This window comes from Ranitomeya imitator, chromosome 8 (genome assembly GCF_032444005.1).
Source record: "Ranitomeya imitator isolate aRanImi1 chromosome 8, aRanImi1.pri, whole genome shotgun sequence".
Classification (NCBI taxonomy): Eukaryota; Metazoa; Chordata; class Amphibia; order Anura; family Dendrobatidae; genus Ranitomeya; species Ranitomeya imitator.
Window position 1 is genome coordinate 191,338,287 of NC_091289.1, and position 13,904 is coordinate 191,352,190.

The following is a 13,904-nucleotide window of genomic DNA, read 5'->3' on the forward strand; positions in this document are numbered from 1 at the left end:
CCGGGGGCAGCGGACAGTATATAGCTATATCCCCAGTGTGTGATCCCCGCGGTGTAGCTGTGCCCGGGGCAGCGGACAGTATATAGCTATATCCCCAGTGTGTGATCCCCGCGGTGTAGCTGTGCCTGGGGCAGCGGACAGTATATAGCTATATCCCCCGTGTGTGATCTCCGGGTGTAGCTGTGCCCGGGGCAGCGGACAATATATAGCTATATCCCCCGTGTGTGATCTCCGGGTGTAGCTGTGCCCGGGGGCAGCGGACAGTATATAGCAATATCCCCAGTGTGTGATCTCCGGGTGTAGCTGTGCCCGGGGCAGCAGACAGTACATAGCTATATGACCAGTGTGTGATCTCCGGGTGTAGCTGTGCCCGGGGGCAGCAGACAGTATATAGCTATATGACCAGTGTATGATCCCCGCGGTGTAGCTGTGCCCGGGGGCAGCGGACAGTATATAGCTATATCCACAGTGTGTAATCCCCGCAGTGTAGCTGTGCCCGGGGGCAGCGGACAGTATATAGCAATATCCCCCGTGTGTGATCTCCGGGTGTAGCTGTGCCCGGGGGCAGCAGACAGTATATAGCAATATCCCCCGTGTGTGATCTCCGGGTGTAGCTGTGCCCGGGGGCAGCGGACAGTATATAGCTATATCCACAGTGTGTAATCCCCGCAGTGTAGCTGTGCCCGGGGCAGCGGACGGTATATAGCAATATCCCCCGTGTGTGATCTCCGGGTGTAGCTGTGCCTGGGGCAGCGGACAGTATATAGCTATATCCACAGTGTGTAATCCCCGCAGTGTAGCTGTGCCCGGGGCAGCAGACAGTATATAGCTATATGACCAGTGTATGATCCCCCGCGGTGTAGCTGTGCCCGGGAGCAGCGGACAGTATATAGCTATATCCACAGTGTGTAATCCCCGCAGTGTAGCTGTGCCCGGGGGCAGCAGACAGTATATAGCTATATGACCAGTGTATGATCCCCGCGGTGTAGCTGTGCCGGGGCAGCAGACAGTATATAGCTATATCACTACATTTCATGCTGATCTTGTCTCTGGACCTCACAGTGAGGGCGTCCTGTAAGGAGGAAACACAGGGGGCCACTTACTCATCTGTCTGTCCCCATAGCTGATGGCCTCAGCCAGCGGGCTCCAGCCCTGCGCATTCTTCACCTTCACCGGAGCGTGGTGCGCCAGCAGCAGATGAGCGCACTCTGCAAAAAGTGGAAGACATATAGATTTAGACATTTTTTCTTCCTTATCATTGCTCCTCTAGATTATTCATTTCCAAATGTAACAAAACTCAGCGTAAATTAGTTTCAGAGTATTTCTTAAACCCTCTGCTGACCCACTCAGGTCCATTGTTCACTAAGATTCTGGCCACCACTAGGGGGAGCTCTCTGCAGTCTGCTTCAGTGCACAGTAAAAATCAAGCTGCACAGCTCCCCCCAGCGGCCATGGAGATTATTCTCATTTAAAGGGATTGTCCACTTTGACTTTTTTTTTAATAGATGAAGTGCATATATTTAAAAATATGCTCAGATCATGAAAATACATGTATAGACTAATACAGCAAAGCATTCTGGATACTTGGATGAGTCAGATGTGTATACATAGGGGATAACACCATTTGTGACCATGATATGGCCGTTGCACACGTTTCACCAGTTTTCCCTCTGGAGGCCTTATCACCAACTTTCAGTTGTCTCTGAGCTAGTGAGTGTAGACTATGAAGTCTCCCATACACGACACACAGAGGAGGGATTCCTGCTCTCCTGTCTCTATGTATCACATAATCATTAGCATCGAGGATATTATACATCAGTGCTGATTAGTGTAGCTGTGATTCCAGCACTAGGGGGCGAGATAATACACTTACTATAAACCAGCAGCATGGAGGATATTATACACCAGTACTGAGTAGTGTAGCTGTGAATCTAGCACTGAGGTAAGAATACACTTACTAGAAAGCAGCATCATGGAGGACAGTATACATCAGTGCTGAGAAGTGTAGCCGTGAATCCAGCTCTCAGGCAAAATAAACACTTACTAGAAAGCAGCAGTATTGAGGACTTTATATAGAAGTACTGAGCAGTGCAGCTGTGAACCGAGAATGAGAATAGAGAAACAATTACTAGAAAGCTACAACATGATCTTTCTGCGTGTGCATGCCTCTCGATTTACTCTATTCTACTACCCAAACCTCTTCTCCATAGACTTTGGCAAGCAGCTGTATTCTCGTCACTCAGTAAGCTGCCAACTTCTCTTGTTTTGACCCAAAACTGAACTGATTCGGTTTTCAGAGTAATTGATGAATTGGGAGACAGGGATAAAAGGAAAAGTGGCTCATATGTGGAGAAAGAAGCAGAAATCTCTGATAAAGAAGGCAGCGCTTCGGACAGGAGGCCATCACAGAAGTTAATGTGTAAACTATTTAGGGACACGGTTCGGGGGTAAAGTCTGCGGTCACTGCAGGTAAGGAGCATCCCGAGAGCGACGCCGCTACCTCCACCCCCCAAATCCCTACTGAATCAGCACATCCTGGGGCCGCACGCCATGACCTTGTATGAACCTGTTATTAGTTAAGTCTTCTTCGCCCCCGTCCATAGCTTGTGTCCGGTACTGAACCTCAGCTCCATTCACTATAATAGATCTGAGCTGCAATACCAGACACAACCTACAGGCAGGGGTGGCGCTGCTGCGGAAAGCAGCTCTGTCCAATACGCCACACTCCAGGATTGGCATCGACACTTACAATACAGGATTATTCTTACACCCCTAGGAAGCGTCTTCCCCCGCAGCAGTGGTTGCAAAAGTACAACTTCCAGCAAGTCCTGACAGATGGAGGATGGGGATTGTAGTTCTGCAACACATACAAAGCCACAGGGAGGAGAGAATGCCACGGTCTAGTGTCTATATCGGCACGTACCTTTATTGCCCAACATCACAGCAAGGTGCAGCGGGGTATTACCTGGAAGGAGAAAAGAAGAGACACGTCAGCTGCAGTCACCGCAGTGGTGATGGGGAGGCAGACGGGGGTAACCAAATGAGCGCCCCCCACGGGCAGAGAAACCTCCCTACACGAATGGAGCGATAGTGCGCATGTGGAGATATGTCCTGCAGAAGTGAATGGAGCGGTGGCCGCACATGCTCACACTGGGGGTCCCCAGCGGTGGCCGCACATGCTCACACTGGGGGTCCCCAGCGGTGGCCGCACATGCTCACACCGGGGGTCCCCAGAGGTGGCCGCACATGCTCACACCGGGGGTCCCCAGAGGTGGCCGCACATGCTCACACAGGGGGTCCCCAGCACCCAAGGGGGCCACCCCTGGTGATCACACATTCATCTATTCCACTGCGAGGTGATGAATGCATTTAGTGGGCAATAAATGATACTTTGTATCGATGTGAATGTGGCCAACGCTTCAGGGAGACATTCGAGGGTCCAACGACCGCCGTGCGGCCACAACGGTTCTCTCTGGGGGGAAGGTTAGCGACGCGTGAACACTGCAAGAAAACACCAAGGAGCCTAAAAGTTCATCATCGCACAATGTACATCGTGTTTCTCATTATTTCCAAAAACTCTGCTTGCTGTAAGTGTCTGAAAATGGCCGACGTGCTGCAGAGAGTCCGACCTGTACACCGCTTTGCCGCTGGAAGACGTCACATCAGGGATCTACAGGATAGCCTACATGTTGGGAGTTGTAGTGTGGAGAGAAGCCTGTACGGGACAACAGGACATGTTGGGAGTTGTAGTGTGGGGGGCAGCCTGTACGGGACAACAGGACATGTTGGGAGTTGTAGTGTGGGGGGCAGCCTGTACGGGACAGCAGGACATGTTGGGAGTTGTAGTGTTGGGGGCAGCCTGTACAGGACAGAGGGACATGTTGGGAGTTGTAGTCTGGAGAGAAGCCTGTATGGGACAGTAGCACATGTTGGGAGTTGTAGTCTGGAGGGCAGCCTGTATGGGACAGCAGGACATGTTGGGAGTTGTAGTGTGGGGGGGCAGCCAGTACAGGACAGAGGGACATGTTGGAAGTTGTAGTGTGGAGGGCAGCAGCCTGTACGGGACAGCAGCACATGGTGGGAGTTGTAGTCTGGAGAGAAGCCTGTACAGGACAGCAGGACATGTTGGGAGTTGTAGTGTGGGGGAAGCAACCTGTACGGGACAGCAGGACATGATGGGAGTCATAGTTCGGAGGGCAGCCTGTACAGGACAGCAGGACATGTTGGAAGTTGTAGTGTTGGGGGCAGCCTGTACGGGACATAGCACATGTTGGGAGTTGTAGTGTTGGGGGCAGCCTGTACGGGACAGCAGGACATGTTGGGAGTTGTAGTGTGGGGGGCAGCAGCCTGTACGGGACAGTAGCACATGTTGGGAGTTGTAGTGTGGGGGCAGCAGCCTGTACGGGACAGCAGGACATGTTGGGAGTTGTAGTGTGGGGGGCAGCAGCCTGTACGGGACAGTAGCACATGTTGGGAGTTGTAGTGTGGGGGCAGCAGCCTGTACGGGACAGCAGGACATGTTGGGAGTTGTAGTGTGGGGGGCAGCAGCCTGTACGGGACAGTAGCACATGTTGGGAGTTGTAGTGTGGGGGCAGCAGCCTGTACGGGACAGAGGGACATGTTGGGAGTTGTAGTCTGGAGGGCAGCCTGTATGGGACAACAGGACATGTTGGGAGTTGTAGTGTGGGGGCAGCAGCCTGCACGGGACAGCAGGACATGTTGGGAGTTGTAGTGTTGGGGCAGCCTGTATGGGACATAGCACATGTTGGGAGTTGTAGTGTTGGGGGCAGCCTGTACGGGACAGCAGGACATGTTGGGAGTTGTAGTGTGGGGGGCAGCAGCCTGTACGGGACAGTAGCACATGTTGGGAGTTGTAGTGTGGGGGCAGCAGCCTGTACGGGACAGCAGGACATGTTGGGAGTTGTAGTGTGGGGGGCAGCAGCCTGTACGGGACAGTAGCACATGTTGGGAGTTGTAGTGTGGGGGCAGCAGCCTGTACGGGACAGAGGGACATGTTGGGAGTTGTAGTCTGGAGGGCAGCCTGTATGGGACAACAGGACATGTTGGGAGTTGTAGTGTGGGGGCAGCAGCCTGCACGGGACAGCAGGACATGTTGGGAGTTGTAGTGTGGGGGGCAGCTTGTACGGGACAGCAGGACATGTTGGGAGTTGTAGTGTTGGGGGCAGCCTTACGGGACAGTAGCACATGTTGGGAGTTGTAGTGTTGGGGGCAGCCTGTACGGGACAGTAGCACATGTTGGGAGTTGTAGTGTGGGGGCAGCAGCCTGTACAGGACAGAGGGACATGTTGGGAGTTGTAGTCTGGGGGAGGGCACTGCTGTAGAGAAATAGACTCATTTCCATTGTCACCTCGATAACGTATATTATGGGACTAACGAGCTCTCTGGTCTCCTGTGACGGCGACGTGTCAGCGCACATCCCCTTTAATGGGTCACCACTTAAAAAGGAAACGAGAAAATGTTACTGAAGGAAGCATGAAAGCCGGCGAGGACGAGCGGCAGATTGCGGCTGACAGATCTGGGGCAGCAAACACGCAACTTACCCTGATAAAACTTTAAACAGAGTTTTATATGAATATTTTAGGTGCAGGAAATTAAGACGTTGACGATGTAATCGCGAAAACAAGATGCAATCAGCGCGCAGAACGGGGCCTTCTATGGTGGCGAAACGGGCTCATTAAAGGGGCGGTCCACCACTGTACCACAGATTATAAAAGGGTCGAGAGTGGGGAAAACAAAAAGTGCAGCGCATGGACGGGGCGGCAGCAGTGCGGTAATTACGGTATTACTGAGAATACGGTGTCTGCAAGGGCCCAAAAAGGTCCTCAGCACCGGAGACAAGGGACAAAGCTCTGCGACAGTCAGAAAACTACAATCCCCAGCATGCACAGCCAGGAGTTGTAGGTTTACAGCTTTAGAGCAACTGGTAAAACCTGGCCGCAGGTCATCTGGGCATACTGGGAGTTGTAGTTCTGCAGCAGCTGGCATGCTCACGTCTGCTGGGAGTTGTAGTTCTGCAGCAGCTGGCATGCTCACGTCTGCTGGGAGTTGTAGTTCTGCAGCAGCTGGCATGCTCACGTCTGCTGGGAGTTGTAGTTCTGCAGCAGCTGGCATGCTCACGTCTGCTGGGAGTTGTAGTTCTGCAGCAGCTGGCATGCTCACGTCTGCTGGGAGCTGTAGTTCTGCAGCAGCTGGCATGCTCACGTCTGCTGGGAGTTGTAGTTCTGCAGCAGCTGGCATGCTCACGTCTGCTGGGAGTTGTAGTTCTGCAGCAGCTGGCATGCTCACGTCTGCTGGGAGTTGTAGTTCTGCAGCAGCTGGCATACTCACGTCTACTGGGAGTTGTAGTTCTGCAGCAGCTGGCATGCTCACGTCTGCTGGGAGTTGTAGTTCTGCAGCAGCAGGCATGCTCACGTCTGCTGGGAGTTGTAGTTCTGCAGCAGCTGGCATGCTCACGTCTGCTGGGAGTTGTAGTTCTGCAGCAGCTGGCATGCTCACGTCTGCTGGGAGTTGTAGTTCTGCAGCAGCTGGCATGCTCACGTCTGCTGGGAGTTGTAGTTCTGCAGCAGCAGGCATGCTCACGTCTGCTGGGAGTTGTAGTTCTGCAGTAGCTGGCATGCTCACGTCTGCTGGGAGTTGTAGTTCTGCAGCAGCTGGCATGCTCACGTCTGCTGGGAGTTGTAGTTCTGCAGCAGCAGGCATGCTCACGTCTGCTGGGAGCTGTAGTTCTGCAGCAGCTGGCATGCTCACGTCTGCTGGGAGTTGTAGTTCTGCAGCAGCTGGCATGCTCACGTCTGCTGGGAGTTGTAGTTCTGCAGCAGCAGGCATGCTCACGTCTGCTGGGAGTTGTAGTTCTGCAGCAGCAGGCATGCTCACGTCTGCTGGGAGTTGTAGTTCTGCAGCAGCTGGCATGCTCACGTCTGCTGGGAGTTGTAGTTCTGCAGCAGCTGACTCCAGGCTGCTGCTCTATGGCGCAAGTCATCATTTACTTCTCGTTGTGACATCCCTGACGTGTGACTTTGGCCGCACCGCGCTCTGATCACTTCCTGTGCTGTAACACTGCGGGCGGCCGTACATCTTAATCTGTCTTAATCTGGAATATTCCCCATGGGAAACTTGCAGCGATTGACTTTTGCAGGCGCTAACGGCCGGATTCTCTCGAGGGTACTACAACCCCCAACAACTTAATTAGCTAAAGCAATACATAAATAAACCTCTAATACTTTCTGTAATGCGGCCAGCAGATAAAATTAGCAGCAAAGATTGAATGGGAACGTGGGAGCGCGGCCTGGAGAGCAAAGCCTTGAATGAACAGAAGGGTTTGACAAAACAGCAGAGGATAGAAAAAGGCTGTGACTAATCCTGATATCTAGAAATAAGGCATTAAATACATCAATCATAGGAAGGGGCTGAACGTTACTGGAATCCAGCGATGGACGGACCCCAGAGCGGCGTTATAATAAGTGCCCCGAACACACATGGAAATGAGAAATCCTGCAGCCACCACTAGAGGGAGCTCTGCACATACAAGTATTCAGCAACGTTGTGCGGCTCCCCCTAGTGGCTGCATCGGATAGGGAAAAAATTACCAATTTCTATGCAGATGATAGTGTTCAGCATCATCTTTGAGCCTATCCTGAAATGAATGGAGGGCTGCATCTGCGTGGCTACCCCGCCATTCCTAACAGCGTGCAATGGAGCCTGCCGACGCGTCATAAATGCCCCAGACCTATAACAAGGGTCAATTCTGACTAAAGAAGATGATGGCCCCAAGTCTCACAACACCCCTGCCAACAGCTGGGAAGAGCCGAGGCCAGCCAAGTGTTCCCCTACCTGCCGTGTGTACAACTCCTAAGCAGACCCATGCGACTACGTAGTTACACAGTACGAACAGAACCGGTGTGTGGCCAGATTGTGAAGTTGGGTTATCCCACTCCTTCTCCAATAGGAAATCTCTGTGCAGTGACCAAAGGGGTCTCAACAAGTGACAGATCCTACAATTTCCTATGGGGTCAGCTGTGCTTCTGGTGGGCTCCGTTCTGCTACATGGACTGTGAAATACAGAGAAGAAAATAAGAATTTGATACTCTGCTGATTTTGCAAGAATTCTCTCCAACAAAGAGTGGAGAGGTCTGTAATTTTTATCATAGGTATCTAAAAAAAAAAAAAAAAAAAACACAGAAAATCACATTATAGGATTTTTACATAATTGATTTGCATTTTATTGCATTAAATAAGTACCGTATTTGATCACCGACCGATCAGCAAGAATTCTGGCTCACACAGACCTGTTAGCTTTTCTGTAAGAAGCCTCCTACTCTGCACTCATTACCTGTATTAATTGCATCTGTTTTATCTCGTCACCTGCATAAAAGACACTTGTCCACACAATCAGTCACATCCCAACCTCTCCACCATGGCCAAGACCAAAGAGCTGTCAAAGGATGGAGGAGGAAGAATGACGAGTATAACCCAAGAACACCGTCCCAACCGTGAAGCATAGTGGGAGAAACAGCATACTTTGGGGGGGGGGGGCGCTTTTCTGCAGAGGTGACAAGACGACTGCACCGTTTTGAAGGGAGGATGGATGGGGTAACGTAGAGATTTTGGCCAACAACCTCCTACCCACAGTAAGAGCATTGAAGATGGGTCGTGGCTGGATCTTCCAGCATGACAATGACCCGAAAAAACACAGCAAGGGCAACTAAGGAGCGGCTCCGTAAGAAGCATTTCAAGGTCCTGGAGTGGCCTAGTCAGCCCTCAGACCTGAACCCAATAGAAACTCAATGTTGCCCAGAGACAGCCGCGAAACCTGGAAGATCTGGAGAAGATCTGTATGGAGGAGGGGGCCAATATCCCTGCTGCAGTGTGTGCAAACCTGGTCAAGAACTACAGGAAACGTCTGACCTCGGTAACGGCAAACAAAGGTTTCTGCACCAAATATTAAGTTCTGTTTTTCTATTGTATCAAATACTTATTTCATGCCACAAAATACAAATAAATTATGTAAAAATCCTACAATGTGATTTCCTGTTTATTATTTTTAGATTCTGTCTCTCACAGGTGAAGTGTACCTACGATAAAAATTACAGACCGCTCCATTCTTGTAGGTGGGAAAACTTGCAAAATCGGCAGAGTATCGAATACTTATTTTCCCCCACTACATACACGCTTCACAACCAATCTCGGATCAGACTAGTGCCCCCCGGCGGCCGCTGATCTCATGCAGAACAGGGATTCCAGATCCTATTCTCCCCCAGACATCATCAGCTGTTAAATCTGTGCAATTGGTTGTTTGCTATGGAGATAAGCGGCGCCAAGAGGTGTCCTGACATCCGTACAAGCTGCTCTGCGATCTCCCCTGACAGGGGCAAAGTTGAAAGACCCCCATAGATAATATTTGCACGTTTAAGCCAAAAATCAGCAGGTTCCGCCAATATAGAACTAACGTGAAAGCAAGATTTTACATACAACACTGAAGCAAATGGAAATTGTGTATTCTACTGTTCGCTGTTATCAGCCATTTCAGTAAGGAGTGAATAACGGTGTGATCCATCAATGCAACGACTGAATCCCTGCCCCCGCCACACCACTACATGTCACATATCTCAACATAGGGGTGTGTCGGGTTCAGCGCTGCGGCACTCTGTCTGGCGGCCATTCCCATAGCAGCGGTTGTACTTTTACCTGCGGGGGCCGGACGAGCTTCCAATCCCCGGATGCTTTCCTGACACTTCCCACTATTTCTATGTATGCAACAGATGCAAAAGAAAACCACCTGTAACTGCTGCAGATCCTCTTTACGCGGCCGACATCAGGGGATGGACAGGAATCCTCTGCAGCGGAGATCATAATAATTTAAAGCAAAATCAAATAGAGTGTTGGGGGTCTGCCCCAAAGAGTAGGCCATTAGTTGTGTAATCCAGGAGACCACCTCCTTTAGCCATTACATTTAGCTTGACATCTTGGACATTTTACTTTGCTGCCACCTCCAAACACCAAGAACGGAGAAGCGTCAAATGTACAAAGTCAGACTGCGCCGTATCACCCCCACATCAGGTCACAGCAGAACAAAACCCGCCGTATCGGGTCCATCACAAAGAGAGCGCCTGCCAAGGTTGTATCAGGCATATCACTAAAGAGCGCACTATGTGCCCGTGCAGACAGCCGCTATCACAAACCCGGCAATGGCTGCCATGTGTCGCTACGTTTTCCCCACTGCTCTACTTACAAAATAAAAATCAAATAATGTCTCATGGTAATCATGTCAGAGGGCAGCAGCTCACAGGAGCGGGCAGAAGCAGCTCACGGCACCGGCAGGAAGGAGCTCACAGGAGCGGGCAGCAGCTTACGGCACCGGCGGGAAGGAGCTCACAGGAGCGGGCAGCAGCAGCTCATGGCACCGGCGGGAAGGAGCTCACAGGAGCGGGCAGCAGCAGCTCATGGCACCGGCAGGAAGGAGCTCACAGGAGCGGGCAGCAGCAGCTCATGGCACCGGCAGGAAGGAGCTCACAGGAGCGGGCAGCAGCAGCTCACGGCACCGGCAGGAAGGAGCTCACAGGAGCGGGCAGCAGCAGCTCACGGCACCGGCAGGAAGGAGCTCACAGGAGCGGGCAGCAGCAGCTCACGGCACCGGCAGGAAGGAGCTCACAAGAACGGGCAGCAGCAGCCTACAGCATTGGCGGGAAGGAGCTCACAAGAACGGGCAGCAGCAGCCTACAGCATTGGCGGGAAGGAGCTCACAAGAACGGGCAGCAGCAGCCCACAGCATTGGCGGGAAGGAGCGCACAAGAACGGGCAGCAGCAGCTCACAGCATTGGCGGGAAGGAGCTCACAAAAATGAGCAGCAGCAGCCCACAGCATTGGCGGGAAGGAGATCACAGAAGCGGGCAGCAGCAGCCCACAGCACCGGCGGGAAGGAGCTCACAAGAACGGGCAGCAGCAGCCTACAGCATTGGCGGGAAGGAGCTCACAAGAACGGGCAGCAGCAGCCTACAGCATTGGCGGGAAGGAGCTCACAAGAACGGGCAGCAGCAGCCTACAGCATTGGCGGGAAGGAGCTCACAAGAACGGGCAGCAGCAGCCCACAGCTTTGGCGGGAAGGAGCTCACAAGAACGGGCAGCAGCAGCCCACAGTATTGGCGGGAAGGAGCTCACAAGAACGGGCAGCAGCAGCCTACAGCATTGGCAGGAAAGAGCTCACAAGAACGGGCAGCAGCAGCTCACGGCACCGGCAGGAAAGAGCTCACAAGAGAGGGCAGCGGCTCACTGCACAGGCGAGAAGGAGCTCTCAGGAGCAGGCAGCTCAAGGCACCGGCAGGAAGGAGCTCAAAACAGCGGGCAACAGCAGCTCACGGCACCAGCGGGAAGGAGCTCACAAGAGAGGGCAGCAGCAGCTCATGGCACCGGCGGGAAGGAGCTCACAGGAGCGGGCAGCAGCAGCACGGAAGACTTAGCCATTTTCCTGAAACAGCAGCAGAACTTGATATATGTAAAATGTACCCAATAATCCAATAAATGTCTGAGAAATCGGGAAAGCTGCCAGAAAAGTCTCATTCACAACATGCTTAAAGGGAACCTGTCTAGAGAGGTGCGCAGCCTAATCACCGATCACGGGGACCGGCTCGCTCCTCACAAGCAACAGAACACAGAGATGAATCAAAGAACAGAAGAGTCAAGTGGGCGGAGACAAAACATCCAGGGTTTTGGCAATAAAAATAAGCTTTTCCTTTGTGCTGTTGTCTTCTAAGACCCAAACTTCTCTTAATTTTTCTGTTGATGAAGCTTTGGAGTTTATTGCTTTCTTGTGACGAGTTATTCCTGATACCATTTTGATTGCTATTTATCGCATATTAATGGAGTGGAGGATATTTTTTTTTGTAATTGGGCAGTTTGGAATTTTTTTTATGACCTTTACATAAACAATCTTAGATTTTGCTAGATTGGACTTTTGTCAATGCGTCGACACCAAATGGGGTTTTTTTTTCTTGCATTGGGAAAAGGGATCTGATTGAAACTTTTTTTTTTTAGTTTTCTAGTATTTTTAAAAACTATTACTACAGATATCCTCTGGCTGCCATGGTGATCCATGGGAGCCTCGTGATTGTGTCACAGAGAGCCGGGGTGATTGGCAACAGAATGGATCCACCTCCAGGAATCGCACCACTTAAATGTTGCTATCACAGATTGACAGTGGCATTTAAACTGTTAATTAGCAGTGATCAGAGCTAGCTCTGGTCACTGCAGTTAGAGGCGGATGCTGGCTGTGCAATCCCACCCACTCCGGACCCCCACACCCAGCAAAGGAAGCACGGGATGGACATCCTCTGCCACAAATTGGCTAAAGGACGGCTGCAGCTAGTGATGAGCACCACGGAATAACACGCAGCTAACACAGAGATGGAAATGGGGACCAAACAATGCTATGTCCCTCTAATTATTGATCCGTGCGGTACTAATAGCCAAGGACTGTGCACAAATCACACCTTACCAAAGAAAGGAGGAGACCTACACAGCAACCCCCATCATCCTCAGCTGTTCTCAATGCTGGGGGCAGGAAATGACCTAGAGGTTACTACAGCGACAGACAGAATATCAATACCTGAGGGAAGGAGGAACATGCGGCCGGGTCTCATTACAGGAGGCATCAGATGACCTGGCGGATGTTGGGATAACAACTCCAATCATCCTCTGTCTCAGAGACCTCTGACTCTCCAGCCGTTGTCACCAGCACAAGGTGGAAGTCACGTCTCTACGTGAGGAGCAGCTGACAGAAATCAGCAGCCCCCCGTCCAAACTATCAACAGCTACTGACATTTCTGGAGCGGATGTGAATGACGGCTCCAGAAGTCCCTATAACTGGCAGCTCAGACCCCCGCGGCGGATATCACTGACCCAACAGCTCTGCAGCCAATAGGACTGACAGATCTGCCCCCCACCCAACAAATGATTGACTGTTCAGCATCTCTGACCCCCAAAAAATGAACAAACAAGCAGCATCTCAGGCCCCCGACGTAAATGACCGACTGTGAACCTGGGCGCCCACAAACATGAACAACAGAAAGGCAGTCTGAAACCTCCTCACCCCTGTGACTGACAGATCAGACCCCATAACCGACAGATCAGACCCCATAACCGAGAGATCAGACCCCATAACCGAGAGATCAGACCCCATAACCGAGAGATCAGACCCCATAACCCACAGCTTTTATCGAAGAGGCCGTGCAACGCCGACCCGACATCGCTAACCCTGAATGATTGACAGCTCATATCCCACCGTGAGTGACAGCTCCACACCTGCCTCTTAACTGACAACTGTAACCTTAAGAGACTGACAGCTCTGGCCCTCACAACTGACTGCTCTGTCCCAAGATGTTTGCAGCAGCTTCGGCTGCTGACATTCCTACTTCTGTCACTGACAGCTACGACCCCCCCCCCATCCTCAGTCACTGACAGCAACGACCCCCCCATCCTCAGTCACTGACAGCTACGACCCCCCCATCCTCAGTCACTGACAGCTACGACCCCCCCATCCCCAGTCACTGACAGCTACGACCCCCCCATCCTCAGTCACTGACAGCTACGACCCCCCCATCCTCAGTCACTGACAGCTACGACCCCCCCATCCCCAGTCACTGACAGCTACGACCCCCCATCCTCAGTCACTGACAGCTACGATCCCCCCCATCCTCAGTCACTGACAGCTACGACCCCCTCCCCCATCCTCAGTCACTGACAGCTACGACCCCCCCATCCCCAGTCACTGACAGCTACGACCCCCCCATCCTCAGTCACTGACAGCTACGACCCCCCCATCCTCAGTCACTGACAGCTACGACCCCCCCATCCTCAGTCACTGACAGCTACGACCCCCTCCCCCATCCTCA

At 52.1% G+C, this 13,904-nt stretch overlaps 1 protein-coding gene across 1 annotated transcript in view; it reads right to left on the bottom strand.

Annotated features, from left to right (window-relative positions):
- Positions 1-13,904, bottom strand: part of ANKRD13C (ankyrin repeat domain 13C) — a 30,985-nt gene that overhangs the window by 15,244 nt on the left and 1,837 nt on the right. Inside the window, exons 2-3 of the mRNA XM_069738268.1 lie at positions 2,924-2,965; positions 1,104-1,208 (exon numbers count right to left, since the gene is read on the bottom strand). Of these exons, the coding sequence (XP_069594369.1) occupies positions 1,104-1,208; positions 2,924-2,965 (147 nt within the window). The remainder of the gene's footprint in view (positions 1-1,103; positions 1,209-2,923; positions 2,966-13,904) is intronic.